The sequence below is a fragment of the Mustela nigripes genome, chromosome 12 (assembly GCF_022355385.1).
Source record: "Mustela nigripes isolate SB6536 chromosome 12, MUSNIG.SB6536, whole genome shotgun sequence".
Lineage (NCBI taxonomy): Eukaryota > Metazoa > Chordata > Mammalia > Carnivora > Mustelidae > Mustela > Mustela nigripes.
Genome location: NC_081568.1, coordinates 100,512,437 through 100,536,620, shown reverse-complemented (window position 1 = coordinate 100,536,620; position 24,184 = coordinate 100,512,437). Strand labels below are relative to the sequence as shown.

Below are 24,184 nucleotides of genomic sequence, written 5' to 3'. Positions count from 1 at the left end.
ATAATCCAAAAGTCTGCTCTTACTTGCTGGGTTTTAAACATCTTCTAGTGTTAAGTTTTGATGAAGAGTTAATCGTCATTAGAAAGACTTTCAGTGAGTAACTTTTTTTTTTTCCCCCAGTATTTCCGCATGTAACACCACGAGGAATTAATGGCATAGACTTTAAAGGGGAGGCGATAACTTTTAAAGCAACTACTGCGGGAATCCTTGCTACACTTTCTCATTGTATTGAACTAATGGTAAAACGTGAGGACAGCTGGCAAAAGAGACTAGATAAGGTAAATCTTGTTTTTCTTCCTCTTAAAAAATAGTCTGATTTTATTTCAGTCAACAGATTGAACATTTAAACTAACTTCTTAGGGAAAAATCTATTGGGATTGATAGAAGTAGCAGGAGGTACTAATCCTCTGAAACTTTGTAGGCATCTTAAACTTATTTTCCTAGTGAGATTTACAAGTTATGTATTCAGTTACTATACAATACAAATTTGTGGTAGGATTTTAATGCAGAAGTCTATGTATTAGTAATAGTAATGCCTTGGAATAGAAATGATGAGTCACTTAACATTACCTAGCTTTATTGTGAAATAAATGAAGCTACATTTAAGTTGTATGAACTGAAACACCAATTTATAAAGTTAAACATTAACTTACTGCATTTGTAGCCATATGTACTTTCCAGGGTCATTGTGCTGTTATTTAACACATGTTTATTCATGGAACATTTGCCTCACGTTCACCTGCTTCCACCTTTGTTTAAATTTCAGCACTGATAGGGGCGCCTGGGTGGCTCAGTGGGTTAAACCGCTGCCTTCGGGGCATGATCTCGGGGTCCTGGGATCGAGTCCCGAGTCAGGGCTCTCTGCTCAGCAGGGAGCCTGCTTCCCTTCCTCTCTCTGCCTGCCTCTCCATCTACTTGTGATTTCTCTCTGTCAAATAAATAAATAAAATCTTAAAAAAAAAAATTTCAGCACTGATAGTAACATTACAATACGAATCTTTAGTTCCTAGTGTCAGCTATGACTTAGTAAATTTGTTTAGTAGGAAAACTTCTTTTTTGAATTCAACATCAGGAAAATAATAAAATGTTAAAACGAAAACTTATCTTAGAAGATGTAGTTCTGGTGTGATGCCATCATTTTATAGGAGGAAGGAAAAGGCCCAGACACTGGTCCAGAGATACTAAGTAGCCATTGGAAGGATTTTATTCTATTTTTTATTTCAGCTCTGAATACTAGGCCAGACATTAGTCAGAATCTTGTCAGGTATGAATGAGTCAGATTGCTTGTAGTATTTGAAGGTCTTATCCGTTTAAGCAGGAAACTAGGTAAAGCAGTATTACCACTGATAAAATGGCAGGATGCCACAGGATTTGATTAGTACTGTGTATATAAGGAAGTCCCTCTGTGTAGAAGAAAAGAATTCTCAAGTGTAGGTGTCAGTAAACCATATTGACAGGTAATATGTATTCTTTAAAAACAAGCAGTGAAAATGTGTATTTAAGGTACAGACATTCCATTATTCTGGAGTCAAACTATTATATCTTCAGAGATTTCAACTCTCTACCAATGTGGATCAAATTGAATTTTTAGAAAATTTCATGTACACACAAAAAATTATGTGCTGAGAAAACAGGACAACCCCTTAACTCCCTTAGACCAGTAGTTCAAGAGAAGTAAGTGTTCAACATGCCCAGACTAGCTTATTTTGAACTTTCTGGTATCTTTTTCTTAAGGTTTCAGTCTCTCATCTTTTTATCCTTCACTAAGCAATCATAGTCTTCATTCATAAATTCTTATCACACAACCTAAAAAATATTCATTAAAAATGAAACATGGCTTTCCCATCCTTTCAGCAATCAAGTTTCTTATATGCAGTGCTGGAAAGGGAGGTGGACTTTTGCTTATCTTCACTGTATTCTATTCTTTTTCTTCATTGAGGAACACAAAAGGATCTGGGAAAAAATAATTTTGTTGCTTTTCTGTGCAGCATGCAAGCAAAGAACAGCCACAAGTGATGGCAGTATTAATTGAAATTGAGAAACTACTGCATTTTATGGTTTTATACGGGTCTAATGTCAAATCTTATTCACTCTAATTTTTTCTCTAAGTTGAAATAGGATTCCAGTTACATTTTATATGAAATGTGAGTGTGGGTATGTTTGATATGCAGTGTGAGTTTGTATATGTGTGTGTATACTTATATAGGTGTGTGTGTGTGTGTGTGTGTGTGATATAGACATATATATAATGTGTGTAATATACGGAATAGAGTATAAGGAATAGAAGGTTCTTGAATAGAGAGTGTTTATCAACAAATGTCTTTTAAGTAACATATAATTGGGAAGGAAAGTACAATGATAATATAATACGGTTTAATTGAAGTTTCTGTTTCATTCAAAAAGCATTTATATGTTTGTAATGTGCTAAGCTCTAAGCTAGAAATGGGGAAATGGCAATAAACAGGAAATTGTCCTTCAAGGAGCTGAATCTAATGAGAACAATTAAGTGGGTAATAGGTGATATAATAACAGCTATTTGATAGCAAAATTGTTTATATTAATTCCTAATGTCAGTTCCATTATTCTTTCAGCTGAATAATAGAAAATTAATATAGATATTAATATAAAATTAATATAGATATTAATCATTACTAGAGTGATGATGATTTTTCTTGGTTACCTATAATAATGATCCCTTCTATTATAGAAGTATACTTAAGTCATGTCCCAGAAGACCAAAAATTATGAGATTGCACAATTTTAGTTGTCAATAATGTTAACAAGAGAAAACCTATTTGTTGAAGATATTTGCTTACTTCAATAGGCTTGTGTGTTTGTAATTTCATTCACATGCTTATTCATTTTCCCTTAAATCCTTCAAATATTATTGCTGTGCTGTACTTTTTTGTTGTGTTCAGTTTTGAAAGTTAAGATATAGCATAAATATGGTCAGGTGCCCCATCTGTAAGTGTACCACTTGATTTTTGTGCATATGTATACACCCCTATACGCACCACTTAGATAAAGAATTTTTATAGCATCTGAAGGTTCCTGCATGCCTCCCTGGTCCATACCTTATACCATCTCAAGATGTGACCATATACACTCTTGTGTTTGGCTTTTTTCCCCCTCAGCATTAAACTTAACTTACTGCATTTGTAGCCATGTATACTTTCCAGGGTCATTGTGCTGTTATTTAACATAACTGTGAGATTCATTTGTGTCGTTACATTTACTGGTAGTTTATTCTTTTTTATTATATTTCATTGTATGCCTTCAGTTTGTTTATCATTTTTTCCTGCTGATAGACACTTAAGTTTTTATATTTTGGCTATTGTGAATAAAGCTGCTTGTGAGCATTCCTGTACCTAGCGTTTGGTGGATATAGGTACATACCTAGCAGTAGAATTGTTGGTTCATAGGGTGTATACTATATGCAGTGGATATTGGCAAACAGCTTTCCAAAGTGGTTATATCAGTTTATACTTCCACCAGCAATAGATGAGAATTCATTTGCTCTTCACTCTTGGCAACACTTTGTATTGTCAGGGTTTTGTGGGTATTTCTTTGTTTTGTTTTTTGAATTTTAGCCATTCTGGTGGGTCTATAGACCCGCTTTCTCTTGAGTATGAAAAAATTACCCTTTGGTTCTAATGAACTAATACACTAATTTGCATGATAGTTCTGATAGTTATTTGGAAGTAGTTAGCTTTGTGTGAGTTCATGTGAACTTAAATTGAGCCCCTAAGTATTTGAGTTAAGGGAATAAAAGCATTAGGTTCCTTACAAGCTTTTTAGACTTAAGTTATCAGATTTGACCAGTGCAATCTATGGTTGTAGAAGTAAGTTTGAGATTGGTGCCAGAGGCAACCTTTTTCTTTTAAGTATTGGCCTTGGGTCTTCTAACTATATAAGTATAGATTTAAAGGAGAGGGTTCAAGTAGAAATCTAAGCTCTTTTTTCAGCCCTGAAATAGTTTTAACCAGCAATGGGAAAGTACCAGAAATTTATCTTTCTTAGAATATATTTTAACATTCATTGATTTCACTTGTTAATTGAGTTATTTTCTTCCTGGTATCCATTGCTTTTCTTTAAAACAAATTAGATATACCTTTTACTGAGGGGGGCAGGGGATACAAACACATGATTATCTTGTAAGCAAATCTGCGGTGTCATCTTTTTTCTTTTTTTTGTTTAACTTTTTTAAGTGTAGGTACTTTGGCAGTTACTTAATTCATCTAAATCCATAACCGACCTATGAGGTGGCTCTTGCTGATTTAAATGGTAGCTTGTGTGTAATGTATAGCTCAGAGAAAAAGTGTTTTCTTGGACTGAATCAAGCTAATTTTTCACAGAAAGAAAGTGGGGGGTTTTGTCATTATTGTTTGGCCAAATTATAAATTTCGGTGAAATGCAGAGAAAATCTCCCTAAATGATAATTTTTTACTTGCTTCTTTAAAAAAAAACGAAACAGGAAACTGAGAAAAGAAGAAGAATAGAGGAAGCATACAAAAATGCCATGACAGAACTGAAGAAAAAATCCCACTTTGGAGGGCCAGATTATGAGGTATGAAGTTATATTTTGATTTTAGAAGGAGGAAAATACAGGCCATATCCGTCACAAAAGTGATTAATTTTTAAATAATACTTTTACAACCTTTAAGTATTCTAGACATGTAGTATGTTCTTCAGTATTTAATTAAATGTGTATTTCATAATATGTGTTAGGCTTACTAACTGAAATTAGTGTAGGCTTTTCAAAGACTCATTTATTAGGCCTGTCTGCATTATAGGACAAGTTTTTATCTTAACTGTGGAAGACAATAATTTTTAATGTTATCTTCTTTTTTTTTTTTTTTTTTAATAAAAGCAAAGCAACTTCTAGAGGAAAACCCTGAGCACTATATAGACAAAATGGTTTTAGTGTGCGCTTTATAATATACTGTGAGGTCCTATCCACAGCAGAGCTGGAACTGTCCTCGTTACCTTGTCCTTCTCAGTTGAAAAGATCTGAAACCAACCTTTTCCCCTCTTTTGTTTCTTTGTTAAATGATTAATACATTTTCCCTCTCCATGCACATACACATATTATTTTATAAGCTGTTTACCACAATATTTCTTTAGAGGGAAAGAGGTAAAAGAAATATATTTGTTAAGGGGCGCCTGGGTGGCTCAGTGGGTTAAAGCCTCTGCCTTCCGCTCAGGTCATGATCCCAGGGTCCTGGGATCGAGCCCTACATTGGGTTTGCTGCTCCGCAGGGAGCCTGCTTCCTTCTCTCTGCCTGCCTCTTTGCCTACTTGTGATCTCTGTCTGTCAAATAAATAAATAAAATCTTAAAAAAAAAAAAAGAAAGAAAGAAAGAAAAAGAAATATATTTGTTAATAGTCTCTGACATTGTTGATATTCCTGAAATGTACATTTTAAAAATGGAGTGATAAAGGGTATCAGGAAAGATAGAAGTAGAATGTTAAAACAGTTATGGTTAGCAGTGCCTCAGTGGCTCAGTTAGTTGGGCATCTGCCTTTGGTTTGAATCATGATCCCAGGGTCCTGGGGTCCAGCCCCTCTTCTAGGTCCCTGCTCAGCAGGGAGTCTCCTTCTCCCTCTACCCCTCCTCCCACTCATGTGTTCTCTCTCTCTCAAAATAAGTAAAATCTTAAAAAAAAAAACATAATTCTGGTTTATATTTTTTAAAAAATAGGAAAGAGAGGTGGCTCAGTTGGTTAGCTGAAACTCTTGGTTTCAGATCAGGTCAAGATCTCATGGATCTCATGGATCCCAAGATCAAAGCCCCAGGTTGGAGTCAGTGCTCAGCAGGAATTCTGCTTGAAGATTCTCTCCCTCTATCACTCCCCTACTCTTTTGCACTCACTCTCAAATAAATGTTTAAATTAAAAAAAAAAAAATTCCTCAGTGTTTTTATTTTTAAAGATTTTATTTATTTGACAGAGAGACACAGTGAGAGGGGAACACGAGCAGTGGGAGTGGGAGAGGGAAAAGCAGGCTTCCCACTGAGCAGGGAGTCTGATGTGAGACTCTGTCCCAGGACCCTGGGATCATGACCTGAGCCAAAGGCAGATGCTTAACTGACTGAGCCACCCAGGTGCCCCTGTTTTTATTTTAGAAAGGGGGAAAAAAAAAAACAGAGTTGCTATTGACTATGTTTTATGTTGGAATTGATTTCCAGGTGTGGATATTCATAATGATGAGGTTTGAGCTGTAATACTTCAAAATTATTAAGCTGTCAATTACTCCTTTTAGAATGTGTAAAAATCATGTAATTAGATACCCTTGGGGTTTTTAAAAACAAGGTTCCTGGATATAAGCTATTACAATTTTAATTCTGAAGCTAAGCACATTGTTTTTTTGCTATTTTTGGTTTATTTTGGGGGTGAACTGTCAGCTTCTTAAAATTACCTAATTTTTTTCATAATACAAGTAAAACCAGATGTTCATGTAGGAAAGATTACAGAAATTACAAAAAGCCTGTGTGTTTAGGAGGTTTCAGGGTTTTAGTTTGCATTTTGCCTTCTGTTCCCTCGTCATTTCCCCCTAAGCTTTGACCCTTAAATCTTTAAGGTTGTTGAAGGTGGAAGGTCTCATCTTCTGTTAGTTCTTCCTCCTGACCAGGGTATAGAGATGTGTCTAAATATGAGTTAATATCAGTCAGTTGGAGAACATCCAGGAGAGTTGCATGGGGAGGCAGCTGAATCCAATGAGCTCAACATTATACCAGTGTACTTTAAAATCCATTCATTTCAATTTTATAAACATATATTTTTATCCCCAGGGGTACAGGTCTGTGAATCACCAGGTTTACACACTTCACAGCACTCACCAAATCACATACCCTCCCCAATATCCATGATCCCACCCCCTTCTCCCAAAACCCCTCCCCCCGGCAACCCTCAGTTTGTTTTGTGAGATTAAGAGTCACTTATGGTTTGTCTCATTCATTTCAATTTTAAGGTCCATCCTGACCACACCTAAAATTCCGTTCCAAAGTTTTTCCATCACAAACCTTCTACAACTTTCTTTTGCATTCAGATTTTGTCCCAAGCCATCTCTCTAAACAACCATATTATTTAGGACAAAATTACCTTCTTTTACCTTCAACAAAAATGTATTTCCATTCTTGATATCTTCCTTACATTCGATTCTTGATATCTTCCTTATATATCTTCTCTTTTTCCACAGAGTTGTTTCCCTTTTTTCCATCAGTCATAATTACATTTACATAATTTACATAATTTACATTCATATAATTACATTTAGCAGAATTTTTCACTCATAGAAACCTTATCTCCAATGAAGACTAAGTAGTAACCATCTGTGAACTGTTACACCAGAATTCTTTAGATAACAAATTTATGAATTAGTTAAGCACAGAACATGTTACCAACAGATTTAAATATCCTTGGTTTCTCTGCAATAAGAAGTCAAAAGCACAAACCTATGTCTAGTAATCAGTGATTTAGCCCTTTATCTTATTTAGAAAAGACCTAGATGTCCAACAATTAATCCCATTTATCATCCAAGCAAAACTTTTATAAGTTTCGGGTTACCAGAGACTATGAAAGCTTTCTTAACCCATGAAAACTATGAGACAGACAATTAACCATCATTTTAGTCATGTTTTTGCTAACAATTTGCAAAGAGATAACACGAGCTTATTTGACCTTTAGCAAACCTCAATAGAATAAAAGTTTCACATTTTAATGAAATGCTTATCTTAATTAAGCCAACAAAATTAAATTAATTTAAATATTGAATTGTGTTCCACCTGGATCCTCCCTATTGTCAGTTTTTACCTGAGACACTGGTGGGGAAATCAGGAGTAAGTGGTGTTGGGTCCAGGCGGTGCTCTTCTTGCTCCTTGACAGTGAAGGGAGAAGGAGCCATAGTGCCTGAGGCACTGAGGAAGGTTTGGAAGCCAGTTATGCAGGCTGCACCCAAGGTGGTGCAGAAACAGGAGAAGGGGGAAGGGGAGACAGAAGAGGCAAAGTGCTGCCAGAAAGCAGAGAAAGGGTTCCCGGTTCTAGGGCTCATCAGCAGACACAGTGTTTTCCCGCCAACAAGGAGGGAGGCAGTCCATGTTAGGCAAGGGAAGACAGGGAAACCCATCAAGATCTAAGCAATATTCCAACACATGTGGTCTTTATAGTCAGCTTCCCTAGGGAACGGTCCCCAGTTGGGTTTTAATTCCATTGGGTACTGGTTTCAGCTGGCTCCCAGTGGAAGTCCCACAGCCAGAAGTGGCTAGACCAGGGATGTGGATGGGGATCATATTAGATCAACCAGGAGGAATCTTCACTTGGGAGTCTTAAGATTGGCAGTCATTGGTGACTTCGGTGTCCCCAAGACAAGACAGCTTTGTGTAAGGATAGAAATAAAGAGGGAGCATCAGGTTTCTGGGTCTTATTGCCATCGTGGCCAGGGTAAAAGGCAAGCTTTCTCTTCCCCGTAGAGAAGCCGTGGGCTAGAGGTTTACAGCTTGAGCAATTGACATGAAAATGTTCCAATAGAGCTGTACTCCTTGAAGAACCACAGAAATGAGAGTAAAGGAAAAGAGAAAGTTCTCACCAAGTTTGCACTGAAGCTTGGAGTCCAGATATAAAGACTCAAAGCCCCACATTGGGCACCATATGATGTGGTTTTGGAATATAGGCGAAGTTCAGGGGGGTGAGGTCTGGAGCTGACGACCAAGAAAGAATTCTTGAGACATCTCTGGTGCAAAAATGTGGTTTTATTATTTATTACTGGACCCTTGGGCAGAAAGAGCTGCTGTCCCAGGGTTGTGAGGGGTGGCTGATTATATACTAAGGTGTTGGGGTAGGTTAGGAAAAACGGTGGTTTCAAAAGGATTTTCATATGTCAAGGAAAATTCAAGGGATACTGGAGGCCTTGCCATTGTCAAGTTAAGATTATTTTTCCCTCTAGCAAAGCATTAACATTAAGATAGTTGGAAAATTCCTGGAAGAATCCCACCCAGGAGTTGGGGGGGAGGTAGTTAGAGGGCCTCAGTTTATGCTTTGTCTTCAGCTTGCCTTTTGTTCCATCATCAGAGGTACGTTGTGCTAATAATTACATTTGTTAACTAGTTTCAGATATATTTTTTTAAAGATTTAATTTTTTTGACAGAGACATGTCAACAGAGGTTACACAAGGAGGGAGAGCGGGTAGAGGGGAGAACAGGCTTCCCTCGGAGCAGGGAGCCCAATGCGGGGCTGGATCCTGGGATCACAACCTGAGTCAAAGGCAGATGCTTAATGACTAAGCCACCCAGGTGTCCCTAGTTTCAGATTTTTTAAATTGCTAATTTGTTGATACGATTTAGATAGACTCTCTTTAAAAAAAAAAGTCTACTGGTCATTTTATTTCTTCTTGAATGACTCACATATCCATGTCCCTTAATATTTTATTTTTATTCTGTTGTGGATTTTTGTTTCTCCTATTTAGAAGATGTGGAAGATTAGCTTTTCATTTTTCAATTTTTTTTTCCTTTTTTAGTTTTTTAAACTTCTGATTGTTGGTTTTGTCATATAAAAGTTTTATGCTTTTGGGGTACCTGGGTGGCTCAGTGGGTTAAAGCCTCTGCCTTCGGCTTAGGTCATGATCTCAGGACCCTGGGATCAAGCCCCGCATCGAGATCTCTGCTCAGCAGGGACCCTGCTTCCCCACCCCCCACACCTGCCTCTCTACCTACTTGTGATCTCTGTCTGTCAAATAAACAAATAAATCATTTTTTAAAAAAAGTTTATATGGGAAGCAGTGTCCCTGCTGAGCAGAGAGCCCAATGTGGGGCTTGATCCCAGGACCCTGGGATCATGACTTGAGCTGAAGGCAGAGGCTTTAACCCACTGAGCCACCCAGGCACCGCTAAAGGTTTTATACTTTAATGTAATTAATCCCTCAGTCTTTTGATGTACTGATTTCTACATTTGGTATCATGCTTAAAAAAGCATTCCCTACTTTAAATAATTGTATTTACTGGGTTTTTAATTTTTTAATGGTCTCTTCTAAATATATTGTAACAGTGCACATAGGTTTTTTAAGATTACAGTATAATGTAAAAATCTGTATTTTATTTTAGTGGCATTTGTTGAATAAATGATTGTTTTCCATCCATCTGAGATGTACTTCCCTCTTTCTCCTTTAATGAAGAAAATGGTTAAGGGTACTTCAGTTTTTTTCTCACTGACCCTTGTGGTATCAAGTTAAATGTCCTTTAGGGCCTTTAGGGCTTCTGTTTTTATGCTTCCTCATTACCCCCCCCCCTTCCTTTTGATATTTTGAGCCATCTGTATTTTCTTGTGTGAGTGCTATGTTTGCATGGTTTTTAGACACTCATTCAGATTATGACTTATTTTGGGTCTTATCAAACATTTATGATGTTCTAATTATTGAATAAAAGTTAACTGTCTCTGTCATCTGTAGCTTTGGCAATTTTTAATCTTAAATTCATTACTTAAGATTTACTGTAAATGTAAGACACTGTACTAGGGCATGGGGATATACAGGATCCTGCCTGAGGGCACTACCTATGTAATGGGAAAACGGGAGAGTTACAGGCAGTTATGAAGCACTGTTAGCACTGAGAAGTTTTTGAATCAGGGATGGTGGCCTCCTAGAGAAAAGGACATTTTAGGTAAAGCTATAAGAATGAGTAGGCTGAGTAGCTATTAACTAGGTGAGTAGATAGAGTGCTTATAGGGGCTGAGAAGAAGGAAAACATTGGGAAGCCAGAAGCAAACAAAACACACATTTTGCCTCAGGGGAACTGAAAGATCTTTTCTTTGGAGGGTAGAGCTGATTGAGAATAGGGAGTGGTGAGACTGGCTAGCAAGGTATATAAGAATCCTTGCAGACACTCAGGGAATGGATTTTAAGCAAGTGAAGTTCTCAGATTTACGGTTTGGAAAAATCATTCTTGCTCCCTGCAGTGAGGAGAGTGGATTGAAGTTGACAGTTGTGAACTGGGGGCTTCCCAGACTTTTTCAGTCTTGCACGTGAGAATTAAAATTAAGATAGAGCAGTAGGAATAGACGTGGGTAAACCTAGCTATTTAGAAAGTAAGATTAAAGGGTGTGGTGATTGAACAAGGGAAGTGGGAGAAATCCAGGACAGGCCCTGCATTCTGCCTTAGATTGGTGTAGAGATAGGGGAAAAATAGGTTTTAGACATGTTTGTTGCATGTGAACTGCAGCATTAACCTGAAGAGGTTTTAAGTATTATTGGATGCAAAGGTCTAACACATAGGAGAGAGATGGATAGGCTGTGAATTTGGAAATCATGACCACAGCCTTAGAAATGATTAAGTGCTGTGGGAGAGCAAGTGTGGAACCCTGCACATAGGAGAGAGATGGATAGGCTGTGAATTTGGGAATCATCTCATGACCACAGCCTTAGAAATGATTAAGTGCTATGGGAGAGCAAGTGTGGAACCCTGAGGAACACCTACATTTATTTTATTTTATTTTTTTATTTTAAAGATTTATTTATCTATTTATTTATTTGACAGAAATCACAAGCAGACAGAGATGCAGCCAGGGAGAGAGAGAGAGGGAAGCAGGCTCCCTGCTGAGCAGAGAGCCCGATGCGGGACTCGATCCCAGGACCCTGAGATCACGACCCAAGCCAAAGGCAGCGGCTTAATCCACTGAGCCACCCAGGCGCCCCGCAATACCTACATTTTATTTAAGGGAGTCCAAAGAAGAGGCTTGGATAGAGAGGAACTGGGAAATTAGGAATCCAAGGGAGGGGAGAGAACTCTTCAAAGAGAGTCATTTACATAAGAAATGCTGCTAATGTGACAAGTAGGAGAAAGACCAGTTGATTTAGCCCCAATAGCTCTTTTGCTTGGTAAGCAGGAGGAGATAAAGGGTTGTTTGATTTTTTTTTAAGTTGCTTTTTAACAAGGGAAATTTTTTTTTGTTTTCTTTGATTAAGTGATTTTTTTTTTCTTCCATGTGTTTGAATAGGAAGGTCCAAACAGTCTGATTAATGAAGAAGAGTTCTTTGATGCTGTCGAAGCTGCTCTTGACAGACAAGATAAAATAGAGGAACAGGTATATCTTTTATTAAAAATTCTAAAACTAGGCATTCCTTGATGTATGTTATTTTGTATATGGAATTTGAAAACTGTGAACGTAATAGAAATGAACTGTAAACCTAGAAAATGAATTGTGTCTACACTGAGTCACAAATGTAGAAGAATCTTTACAAGTCAGTTCCTTCATTGATGAAATTTTTAAGCAATAGAAAGGAGACCACTGACTGCTTAAAGGAGTCATGCATAATTAGCATGAAACTAACTGGAAATATTCTGCCTATTCCCCTTGAAGTATCCAGCTTTATTAAGAACAAGCATATGTTTAATCTGAGTGAAACAATTTATGGATTTCTCACAGGTCCCAACCATATGAATTCACAAGGAAGATGACCAAGAATTTGTCTCCTTTATTGCTTTTACTACCTTCACCTTCGATATCTTCATCACTTTTAACTTTGCTCAGTATTTTATCATTATCAAATTCACAACAGTTATACCCAGCTATTTCTGTAACATTGAAGGAAAATCCTTCAACTCTCGTTTCAGGATTAACTTGATCCTTTGCCTCCTTTTAATTCTGCAGCAATGCGGTTATCATATATTACCACTAGATGGTACTTAAGGGTGAAGAATTTTAGTTACTCTTACCAGGGCTTTAAGCATCTTGCAAATAAATTTGTAAGTGTATCAGTTATACTACAAGTGAACTTGCATAAAAAAGTTAGCTTTTTCATTCCTGTCATTGCTAAGGCATAAATGGCCATTATGCCCATTCACTGGTCTGTCTCCCTGAGGGTAAATCACCTGCAATAGTGACTTTTGCTTTTTGTGTTTTTCTTTCATTATTTTTTTTCTAAATCAGTGATTAAAAGTTTTTGTTACATTAATTTATAAAGTCTATTAGTCCTTTTTTAATGCCCCCCAAAGATGGTATGCGCATTCAATAAGAATGGAAGCTTTCAGTTCCTAAACGAGCTCCATTTCTAGATCACTAAAGTATTACCTGATCACTAAAGTATTACCTGAAGGAATATCTTTGTGTTTGGCTTTTTAAATGTTGTTTTGTTTTGTTTTTCTTCTGCTTCACATGGGTGCTTTTTTGGTTTTGTTTTTGTTTTAATCTAAGTTGTGGTATTTTGGGGAGAATAGGTCAATACAACTTTAATCTTAGTCTTGCCGGTGACTAATGATGTAGCTGTAAACTTAACTGCTTAAATTCTTTGGGCCTTGGTTTTCTAAAATGTAAAACAAGGAGTTACACAAGATGGTTCAGATCATCCTTTCTGGCTGTACAGTGCTACTCTACCAAATAATGGTGGTTGAGTTGGAGTTTAAGAGGATTGATGAAAACTTTTGTAAACTTTGGAGAATAATATTCATGGGGCTCTTTGATTTCAGTCTGTTCCTGACGCTGTGGTAGATATTCTGCAAAATGGATCGTTAAACAGACCATGACTTTCCTTGCTTGATGGGCATGTTGATATTACAAGGGTAATTACAGTGTGGTAATACTCTAGAATAGTGTCAGTAATCCATGAATTTAGTTCCACAGATTTAGATAATTTCCCTCGTATGCAGTAGATTTTGCACAGGACTCCCAACAGCACAGCCATTACTTAGGTATTCTTCAGAGACACATTTTGAGTTTACATTGGTCTACATTTTTTACCAACAAAAAGGACAGAAATTTTCAGTGAAGTGGTAAGTGAGAATGAGATCTTAGCAGTTCTGTTCAGATAGTGTTGAATAGAAATGACTGCTTGTCTTCTGCATAGTTACAAGATGAGCAAACAAACAGTGCAGCTTCTGGTACTTTCTATTTAGTAGGTATTGAATAAGTGAGAAGAAACTGGGCAAGTTCAGGAGGAAAACAGAAGGTTAAGTGGCCACTGAAGAGGAACGACACAGTGGGTTGAAGGCCAGATATCTTCATGGAAAGGAGCTAAAGATATTGGTGCTGTGTTCTTTGTAACACAACTGAAGCAAATAGTGATAGTGGTTCAAATGGTATGACCCTGCACAACCCTGCTGAAGTGGAATGATTAGAATAATTTGGAAAGAGTTTGGGTATAAGAAATTACTTCAACAGTAGTGTTAATGAAGATTTGTGGTAAATAATGCCATACTGGTATCAGAGAGTGTCAAAATTAGAGAGCCAGTCCCTAATCAAAAGTGGTATCTATGGAGTCTAAAAGAGACTGAATTAGTGTACATGAAGTAAAGGTCAGGTCATAGCAAAGCTTTTACCTTCAGAGTATTTTTGTAATTCAAATATTTATAAGTACTAAAGTGTTCAGTAATTAAATGTTGATAGTTTCAGATTATATTATCCATTCTTAAACTGCATAGTACACTTTAAAACCTTCCCACCTAACATTGTATGTTTTCTTAGTCACAGAGCGAAAAGGTCAGATTACACTGGCCTACATCCATGCCATCTGGAGATGCCTTTTCTTCTGTGGGGACTCATAGGTTTGTCCAAAAGGTAAGCTAATGTCATAGATACTGAAAATATCTTCATTGTTGATGGAGCTATCTTGTTGTAAAAGTTTTCCCTTTTCTTGAATTTAAGAATGAGATTTTTTTGGTATTGTATACTTTCTTCCATATACATCCTCCAAAACAGTTAGAAATCTTTTGAATATAATGTTCTTTCTTTTTTGTTTAATGGGAGAGGGGGGATGGGAGGATAGGGAATTGCTAGTCCAAAACAGTTAACCAGAAGTGGAGCCAGTTATGTTAAATCACTTTTTTCTTTGGGGTTAAGTGATATTATTTTGTATTATTGGAAGTACTGCATTCCTTTTAGAAAGATTTTGGAGCATAAACCATAATAGGTGCATTAAGTCAGCACTTGCTGCTGAGCTTGTTTCATATAGTGCTTTGTTCTTTCTTTCTTTATCTTGTGTTTGGAAGTTGGTACTGAATGCTCTGTTGTGCCTTTGTTCTGATTACTTGGTTTTTTCTTTGTCTGTCTCTGGTAGCCCTATAGTCGCTCTTCCTCCATGTCTTCCATTGATCTAGTCAGTGCCTCTGACGATGTTCACAGATTCAGCTCCCAGGTACTGTATGACTGTATAGAGTGGACTTGAGTCTGTCTCTGCTATATTTCAGCCTGCTTTCCCAATTCCTAGCTATCTTTTGGTTAGGCCACTGGTTTTGGCTTTGAATTTTTAAATAGTAACAATAAGCATTAAAAAGGCCGTATCTACTAAATAGTTCCTCTGTCAGGCTTGCATGTGCCCTTTGTATCGTCTGCTGTGAATAGCTAGGAACTTTGCCATATAGGAGGTACTCCTGAACGATTTCAAACTGAATTGCAACAAGTAGAAGATAATCTGGTTTTTAAATATCATGTAGTATCTCTTTCTTCAGACAGGATTCAGCAACTTTGATGAACATGGTTTACATGATATGTTAGATTACAGCATAAAAGCAGGTTTTAGCAGCCCCAGTTGTAATTTACAGTATCTCATAATTGAACAAGGAAGTATCTTTTTAAATATTTGTCTCATTACTCTTGTCATACTAAGCTCCATTTAACTGATTTTTGTTATGCAAATTACCCTTGGATATTATAAATTAATATTCCTGTTCAGATGCACTATTATATATTTAGGAATTTAAGACAGGAAGCTAGATGCTAACAGTCTCTGTCCTCATAATATATAAGTCAAATTATTATCGAAAGAATGATTTTTAGTATCAGCATTAGTTTTTAAAATTCTTCAATCCTTTTATCTTTGCCATTCAGCTTTGTATCTTTATGGTGATTGTATTTTATTGCATTACATTGTGTTACCTTACGATAGGAAGCTGAGCTCTTTAGTCAGAACGACTGAGTTTAAATCCTGCTTAGTTGCGTGATCTTGGACAACGTTTCTACTTCTTCTGTGCTTCACTTCTGTGATTTAGCTAGGACTGTGATCTGACTAGAGCCTGGCATGTTGTAAATGCTAGATAAGTGAGCTTTTATTAGCTATTATATAGCTGTTTATTAGCTATTTTTATAATAATAACAATTTCTTTGAATAATCAATTTTCTACATTATTTTTTCTCTATCAGAGTACAGTTGAACAATGCAGGGGTTGGGGCACCGACCCTTCCAGTCAAAAATCCACATAAAACTTTGACTCCCCCCAGATTTAACCACTAATACTTAATAATAGCTTATAATAATATAAACAGTTGATTAAAATACATTTTATATGTTATATGTATCATATACTATATTCTTACAGTAAGGTAACTTTGAGAAAAGAAAAGAAGAGTATTGTAAAGAAGAGAAAATACATTTACAATACTGCTCTATATTTATTGGAACTAATCCATGTGTAGGTGGACCTGCACAGTTCAAACTCTTATGTTGTTCAAGGGTCAACTGTATTCTAGTAAATGTTTTTTAAAGTCATAATTTAGAACAGATTTCTTAGTTTACATATGAATAAAATTTACATTTGTTTTTTAAGTATGCAATAAAGGTGAAAGTTAAGGTTAAGGCCCAAAATGTATTTTTTTTACTTTTGCTGCTTTTTTTCTCTTTGAACTTTTTTTGAGAAAGAGATGTATCAGTTCTGCATCAGAAATCACCCAGAAACAAACTTATTCCAGTATTTCTTAATTTTGTTCATTTATGCAAGCTTTTTATAAGATTTTATTTATTTGACAGAGATCACAGGTAGGCAGAGAGGCAGGCAGAGAGATGAAGGGAAACAGGATCCCTGCTGAGCAAAGATCCCGATGTGGGGCTCGATCCCAGGACCCTGGGATCATGACCTGAGCCGAAGGCAGAGGCTTAACCCCTTGAGCCACCCAGGTGCCCCTATGCAAGCTTTTTAAAAGCATCTCATATTTGCAATAAATCAGTGGCAAAATTCTGCTACACTCCACCTTGCATTAAAATAATAAAATAACAGGGCGCCTGGGTGGCTCAGTGGGCTAAGCCGCTGCCTTCGGCTCAGGTCATGATCTCAGGGTCCTGGGATCGAGTCCCGCATCGGACTCTCTGCTCAGCAGGGAGCCTGCTTCCTCCTCTCTCTCTCTGCCTGCCTCTCAGCCTACTTGTGTTCTCGGTCAAATAAATAAATAAAATCTTTTAAAAAAATAAAAAAAAATAATAAAATAACAGACTAAAGCCCATGAGTACTGGTGACCATTTTCCCTCAAATTATAGGAATACACAGGCTATAAATGAAAATGTAATGAGAGCAGTAAAAGAGTATAAGCCATAATAGATGCCTCTATTGGACCCAACCTATAGAGCTTTAAAAGAGCTGAAATTCTTCAAATATAAATGAATATCTACACAGGTGCCCAGATTTTTACAAGATTTTGCCAAATTGTAGCATACTTTTTAATATTTTGTGTAACTCAGGTATATAACTTGAGAAAGATAATTCTGGTGCGATTTTTTCTAATATGTGATGCTCATGATAATTCAGATTCTGTTTTTAGCTATTAATTATTGTACTGTTTTATATGCCAAAAGAGGCAGAGTTGCAGAAGAATGGCATTGAGTTCTTTAAATATTTATTGTTCTTGCTAAAACATTTGTTGTCATTAGCAGACTTGGGCTCTAGCAGTTAATCTCTTTTCCCCCTTTATGTCCATAGTGATACTTTATTATTGTGGTAATTATGTATTTAACCCTTCCTGTGTTTATTGTACAATAATACATTCTAATTTAGCAGAACTAGAAAGTGGAGTAAATAAAATCAGCCACATATGGATAAATACACACACTTTAGTAACTGTTTTTTTCTACCAAAGTAGGCAGTTTCATATATACTATTTTGTACCAGCTTTTTCTTTCTTTCTTTTTTTTTTTATAGTGAAACCCATTTTCCCATCAGTAAACATGGGTCTTCATCTCCTTGTCTGTTAATACGGATATACATATAGGACTTACCTACTTACCTAATATGGAATATTTAGTTTATTTTCAGTTTGTCTCCATTATAAATAAATATTATAAATAGTGCTGCAAGAGCATACTGATATATATACCATCCATATGTGTGGTGTGTGTGTGTGTGTGTGTGTAATATATGTATGTATCTTTGTACACTTATCCAGTTATTTCCTTAGAATACATTCCTAGATGTGGAATTATTAAGACAGAAGCTTCTGAGGTCACACACTTCTGAGGTCTTTTTTATTCTTAATGCCAAACTGTTCATTAAAAAAGTTGAGCTAAGCAGAGAGCCCGATGTGGGCCCCAATCCCAGGACACTGGGATCATGACCTGAGCCGAGGGCAGAGGCTTTAACCCACTGACCCACCCAGGTGCCCCTAAAAAGTGGTATTTTTCCTTCTTGGCTTTTTGCATTTCTTTTTTTTGTTGTTGTTGTTTTTTATTATTATTTTTTTAAGATTTTATTTATTTATTTGTTTGTTTGTTTATTTATTTGACAGAGAGAGAGAGATCACAAGTAGGCAGAGAGGCAGACAGAGAGAGAGAAAGGAGGAAGCAGGCTCTCTGCTAAGCAGAGAGCCTGATGTGGGGCTGGATCCCAGGAACCTGAGATCATGACCTGAGCTGAAGGCACAACCCACTGAGCCACCCAGGCGCCCTGTCTTTTTGCATTTCTTTAGTGAATTGACTATTCATGTCCTATACATTTTTCTCTTGGGTTAACAGTACATTCTTAATTTGGTTTGTTTTTTTTTTTTAAGATTTTATTTATTTATTTGACAGAGAGATCACAAGTAGCAGAGAGGCAGGCAAAGAGAAGGAAGCAGGCTCCCTGCTGAGCAGAGATTCCCGATGTGGGGCTCGATCCCAGGACCCTGAGATCATGACCTGAGCCAGAGGCAGAGGCTTAACCCACTGAGCCACCCAGGCGCCCCTTAATTTGTTATTAGTAAATTATTCCATCCAACAAATCCCTCTGACTCTGTAACAATAAGCCTAGTTGTACTCCTTTCACATGAGTGAAAGGAGAGAAGAGAGATCTCAGCAGTCTTTGAACCCGTCTAGACTTTTGTTCATTAGAATTTTGTTCCTTATATATTTGTTTTATCATCAATAAAAATTGATGACAAAAAAGAGAAGAGAGATCTCAGCAGTCTTTGAACCCATCTAGACTTTCGTTCATTAGAATTTTGTCCCTTATATATTTGTTTTATCATCAATAAAAATTTCTGTATTGGTAATGTTAGAAAAATCCAGTTAGCCTTCTAAAATGGCATACTGAGTGACTCAAATGGGTGGTAGAAGAAAAGGCTAGAATTGGTATGCCATCATCTCTTATTTTAAATGTGCTTTATCTCCATTTTTCATAGTTCATTTGTTAAAATGCTGTGTATGTCAGCTTATCATTTTCAACTCTAGGTCCAGAAAAATCAGGGCATGATTCCTGAAATTATGTGTAGTCTATTTAAAACTATTAAACCAGATGAAACCTGCCTTAGTTATTCTGATCCAGTCTTTTATTTCTTAAAGTGACACCAGATGTTACTAGTAATATTGTTTCCTAGTGTATCAGATTTTGAGCCTACAAAAAAGTAAATTTGGCTTGTGTTTTATTATTGTCATCCAACGCAATGGCCCCTTGTTTCCCAATTATTTGTGAAATGCAGTCATAACTGAAAACAATAAACAGAGCAGGTCATTACGGTAGATTCGAAAAGCCAGTGTGGTCACAAATGCCCAAGTCACTACCCCAGTAGTAACACTTACTTCCTCACATTTTATTGCCGTGAACATGAAAATCATTCGAGTGAGATTTTACCTGCATCACCTCTCAGATTCTTAATCTCAGTGTTATTACTTCGAGGAAGATGCCATAATGGGTAAAGATACCATGATGAAAGCTTTGCAGAGACGGTTACTCTAATAATTGGGTACTTTAGTTTCTTTAATTTCCTAGAATCACAGCACAAATTCATCTTTTTTATTTCTTTGTTGAACTTATTGAAGCCCCTTAAGTCAGGGAAGTACATCAGAGCAAAAGACTAAACAGTTTTCCATAGATGCAGTGGTAACTGTGGTAGTAATACCATTTTTTCATCTTTCTAAAAAAACAATGTTAAATGCACTTACCGTACATTGTTTTAACCTATGTAAATAGCTTTCACTTTATATTTGTGGAATCTAGTTTCTTTGGGACCAAAACACAAAACTATCTTCTTATTATTGAAACATTTGAAATAACTTAGCAGGAATAATCTCCCAAACGAAAATACAATTACCTGCATACTTTACAACAAAAGAGTTTAACACAGTACTAAATGTTTTTTTGAAACAGAACTCTTTGTTTTTTAGCACAGTAAAATCTTTTACATAACAAGTAGTCTACTTAAACTAGGTCTTATTTCTGGGGAGCATTTCTTTCTGCTTCTAATCTGGTAATAAATATTGGTGTTCTGAAGTCCTAGTGTCCCACTTACAAAGTACATATTCATATCTAAAAATTTTTTAAGATCTTAGGATCTAAAAAGGGTAAAAGTTTTTCCCAGTCACACTGTGACACAGACCAATGAATCAAGCCAGTTCTACAGCAGTTGTTTTATTTATGTATACTAACTGGAACTCTCTTTCTTCCTTCCTCTTTGGGAACTCAAGTATGTTTTGTATGTCTTCATAACTTGGAAATCCTGTATTAGTTCTCCTTACTCTCTCAGAGCAGATTTCAAAATTAGAGAGGCACACAAATTTTTCTAGGCAGCCCCTGGAGTTATATTTTCTACTGAAGCCTTTATATAACCATAGAATATGGAGTGCCTAGCTGGCATGTGACTCGATCTAAGGGTCATGAGTTCAAGTCCTGTGTTGGGTGTAGAGATTATTTAAAAAAATATATCATAGAATGTACTGTTTGTCACATTTTTAATTTTCTTTCAAACCTTTAGCTCAATACCATTCACATTGTTTTGAAGATTATGAATAAAGTTATAAAATGTTATGTTAGTGCTTTATTTAGTACTAAAATAATTGTAGAACCTCAGTATAAAATTTTTATCAATACCTTTAAGATTATTACCAATTAGGGAGATACTTAAAGTCATACCTACAAGCAGAAATGGATTTTGAAATCTAGAAAACTTAATGTAGGAGAAGTACATGTCACTGTTACATATTGATAACATCCTTCTGTGTAGAAAAATTTACCCCCAGAGTTAATAATTTTAGCAATTTTTGCCATAAACCATTCCTGTATTTTACTTGAAAATATGTGTAAACCTGGTTCTAATTCTATATCCCTAATGAATGCAGTAGATTTTATGTAAAATAAGTTGTCGAATTTAGGAATAAATTAAGTGGAAGTATAATATATATATTTCCAACGCTTTCCTGCCTTTTCTGATGTACTTATTATATAAAACAAAATTATGAGTTAAAGGTTAGTAAATGGAATGTAAAAAAAGTGTCTCTGCATACATGATAAAGGAAGCAACTCCATAAACCATCTTTTTATCATCTATTTAAAAAGATGTTTGAAACTAGTAGTGTTTACGAATAGCACTCACATGAAATCTTACCAGTGAATCTGTGGATTCTTGGGAGTGTGAAATACTCAGTGTTTTTTGGTTTTGGTTTTGGGTTTTTTTTTAATTTTATTTGTTTATTTGACAGAGATCACAAGTAGGCAGATAGGCCGGCAGAGAGAGAGAGGAGGAAGCAGGTACTCCACTGAGCAGGGAACCCAATGCGGGACTCTATCCCAGGACCCTGAGATCATAACCTGAGCCGAAGGCAGAGGTTTTAACCCACTGAGCCACCCAGGCACCCGAAATACTCAGTTTTATTTGCTTATATAAAATGTGTAGGAGTAATTTGTGATAGTTAAAAGCATAGGTTTTATTTAAATTTCACTAAAAAGACTAGCTAGTAAAAAAAGACATTAAAAGGTGATTATTTGTAAATGTTTGCAGATGTGCATGTTTGCACTTTCCCTAAAAGAATGTAAAACAGTGAAATTGGAGTCAAATAAATCGGGCTTAGGTTAGTTTTTTTAATGTGGCTTATATTGTTGGTAGAAGCAAAATCTATCAGTGAAGCAATGAAAGTTTTGTTATCCTTTTAATAGGGAAATCTTGCCATATAACATTCTATTATCTTTGTAGTCTTAAACATAGAAGCATTGGACTAGAACAACTTGTGTCCCTTTTACCCTTAGTGTCACATGATTTTATGTTTTAAGACATTATCTCCGTAAAGAAGCATTTTATGGTTAAGGAAGAATTTTTTCCCCCCAGAAAAATGCTTATTTTGCTCACTTTATTTAAGCACATTAGACCAATATATGTTATTTGAGTGAAGCATCTTCTTTCTCTCGGTTTCTGCCCCCTGTCATTAACCTGGATATGATACCTGGAATGTGGACTAAACCCTTCAGCACTGTATAAAATATACTAACCTTTGTGCATTTGGTTGCTGAGCTTTCTAAGAACATTTCTGAACTGAAACAAACTGAATATCATTCTGTCTAAGAGATTATGCCATCGCTATTCATTGGATATGGATTCTTAATGGCTTACTTTTTCTTTCCAAGGTTGAAGAGATGGTGCAAAACCACATGACTTACTCATTACAGGATGTAGGTGGAGATGCTAATTGGCAGTTGGTTGTAGAAGAAGGAGAAATGAAGGTAATTCCCAGTAAAATGTTATAGGTTGCTAACTGCAGCTCTGTTAAGGTCATATTATCATTACTAACCATTGATGTGAATGAATTTTAAAATTCCTTTTAAACGGATTACTACATATGTTCAAAGAAACACCAGATACTAGGACGCAAAATGTACTTTGGCTTTTACACAGTCTCTTTAAGATCACAGTAAAAATCTATGTACAAACCGTCCTGTTTTACCTGGGCCATGGAGAAAATAAAATTTGGGTGTTTGCATATGAATAAGTCATAATTAGTTGCTGGGTATTTAGATATTTCTCTTTATTGTTTAATATACTAAATATTATACCCAGATGTCACTTTGTTGCCCTTTTTTCCTGTCCCTCACTTGTCCTTTCTCTCATTGCATCCTCTTTGAATATTTGGAGATGGGTCTGCTAATCTTATTCACATCTTTAAACAGAAGAGACAAAGAGCAAAGAATAAGTTTTATAGATGGATTCAAAACAACAGCTGCATTGAGTTTTGGAATACTTATGCCCAAGGCACTATGCTAAAGATAAAGAGATATTTAACAAGACTTTTTCCAAGCTGAAACTTTTGTTGGGGAAGGAGGATATTGACATTATTTGTTTCTATCTGATAATGTATTGAATGAAGATGAGTAGTGAAGAAAATTGGAAAAGAAAGATCTCTGTGATTTGAAACAGATTGTTTTATACTGAGGAGAAGCATTTGAACTATGTCTGGAAATGGAAGCAAGATTGTGACAAAGGTGATGCAAGCGTATTTTAGATTTAAAAAAAATATATATATATATACACATATATGTGTGTGTGTATATATACACACACACACACACAAACAAGGGAAAGCTTGAAAGCAAACTTCTTATTCAGGAGTTTTGCATAGACAGTGTTGACCAGAATTATTCTACCAGGCCAGATACAATATCAGATGTTGGAATGTCTTTTCCTCCTGAATAGGGGACTAATTAAAAAATATGAAGAAACAGCAGATGAAATATCAGAATGTTAGCTATAAATCTAATAAGTCAATTGGAGGATATTGCTTTAGATCAGCAGCCACTAGGTCTTGCTAATGTGTTACCTGAGAATTAAAACAATGTTTCTGTCATAGCTAGATAATCAATCACAGGCCCTTCCCACAAGAGTAGGCCCCAGAAGAAAACCAGGACACAAGCTCTCTGTAGAAAAAGGGGTGAGCCAGGCCTCTAAGTCCTTATTTTATACTCAACATTCGGATAAGTCCTTGTTGCCCGCCTTGGGAAGGGAAAGTGAGGGGATAAAGAGAAACCAGGAGTGACAGTCTAGATGAAGTCCCTCTGTGTGGAATGAGAAATAGAGAGTAAGTGTTCCTACAGCCCACAACCTAATAGAGAGAGGGCTTGGGTTATGGATAGTATAAAATAGTCCACCAAGGAGAATAGTCTGTTGTCTGTAGCAATAAGTTAGCCACTGCATGCAAAGTAACATTTTAGGATTGGGCTGATAAGGAAGAAACTAAGAGAATCAAGTACATGGGAATGAAGGCCTAC

At 36.2% G+C, this 24,184-nt stretch overlaps 1 protein-coding gene across 2 annotated transcripts in view; it reads left to right on the top strand.

Moving 5' to 3' along the window:
• Positions 1 to 24,184, top strand: part of CERT1 (ceramide transporter 1) — a 108,594-nt gene that overhangs the window by 73,491 nt on the left and 10,919 nt on the right. The window contains exons 7-12 of one of the 2 annotated variants that reach the window (XM_059418091.1): positions 121 to 278; positions 4,475 to 4,567; positions 11,982 to 12,068; positions 14,445 to 14,537; positions 15,037 to 15,114; positions 22,550 to 22,645. In XM_059418091.1, the coding sequence (XP_059274074.1) occupies positions 121 to 278; positions 4,475 to 4,567; positions 11,982 to 12,068; positions 14,445 to 14,537; positions 15,037 to 15,114; positions 22,550 to 22,645 (605 nt within the window). The remainder of the gene's footprint in view (positions 1 to 120; positions 279 to 4,474; positions 4,568 to 11,981; positions 12,069 to 14,444; positions 14,538 to 15,036; positions 15,115 to 22,549; positions 22,646 to 24,184) is intronic. The other variant, XM_059418090.1, reaches the window with a different exon arrangement.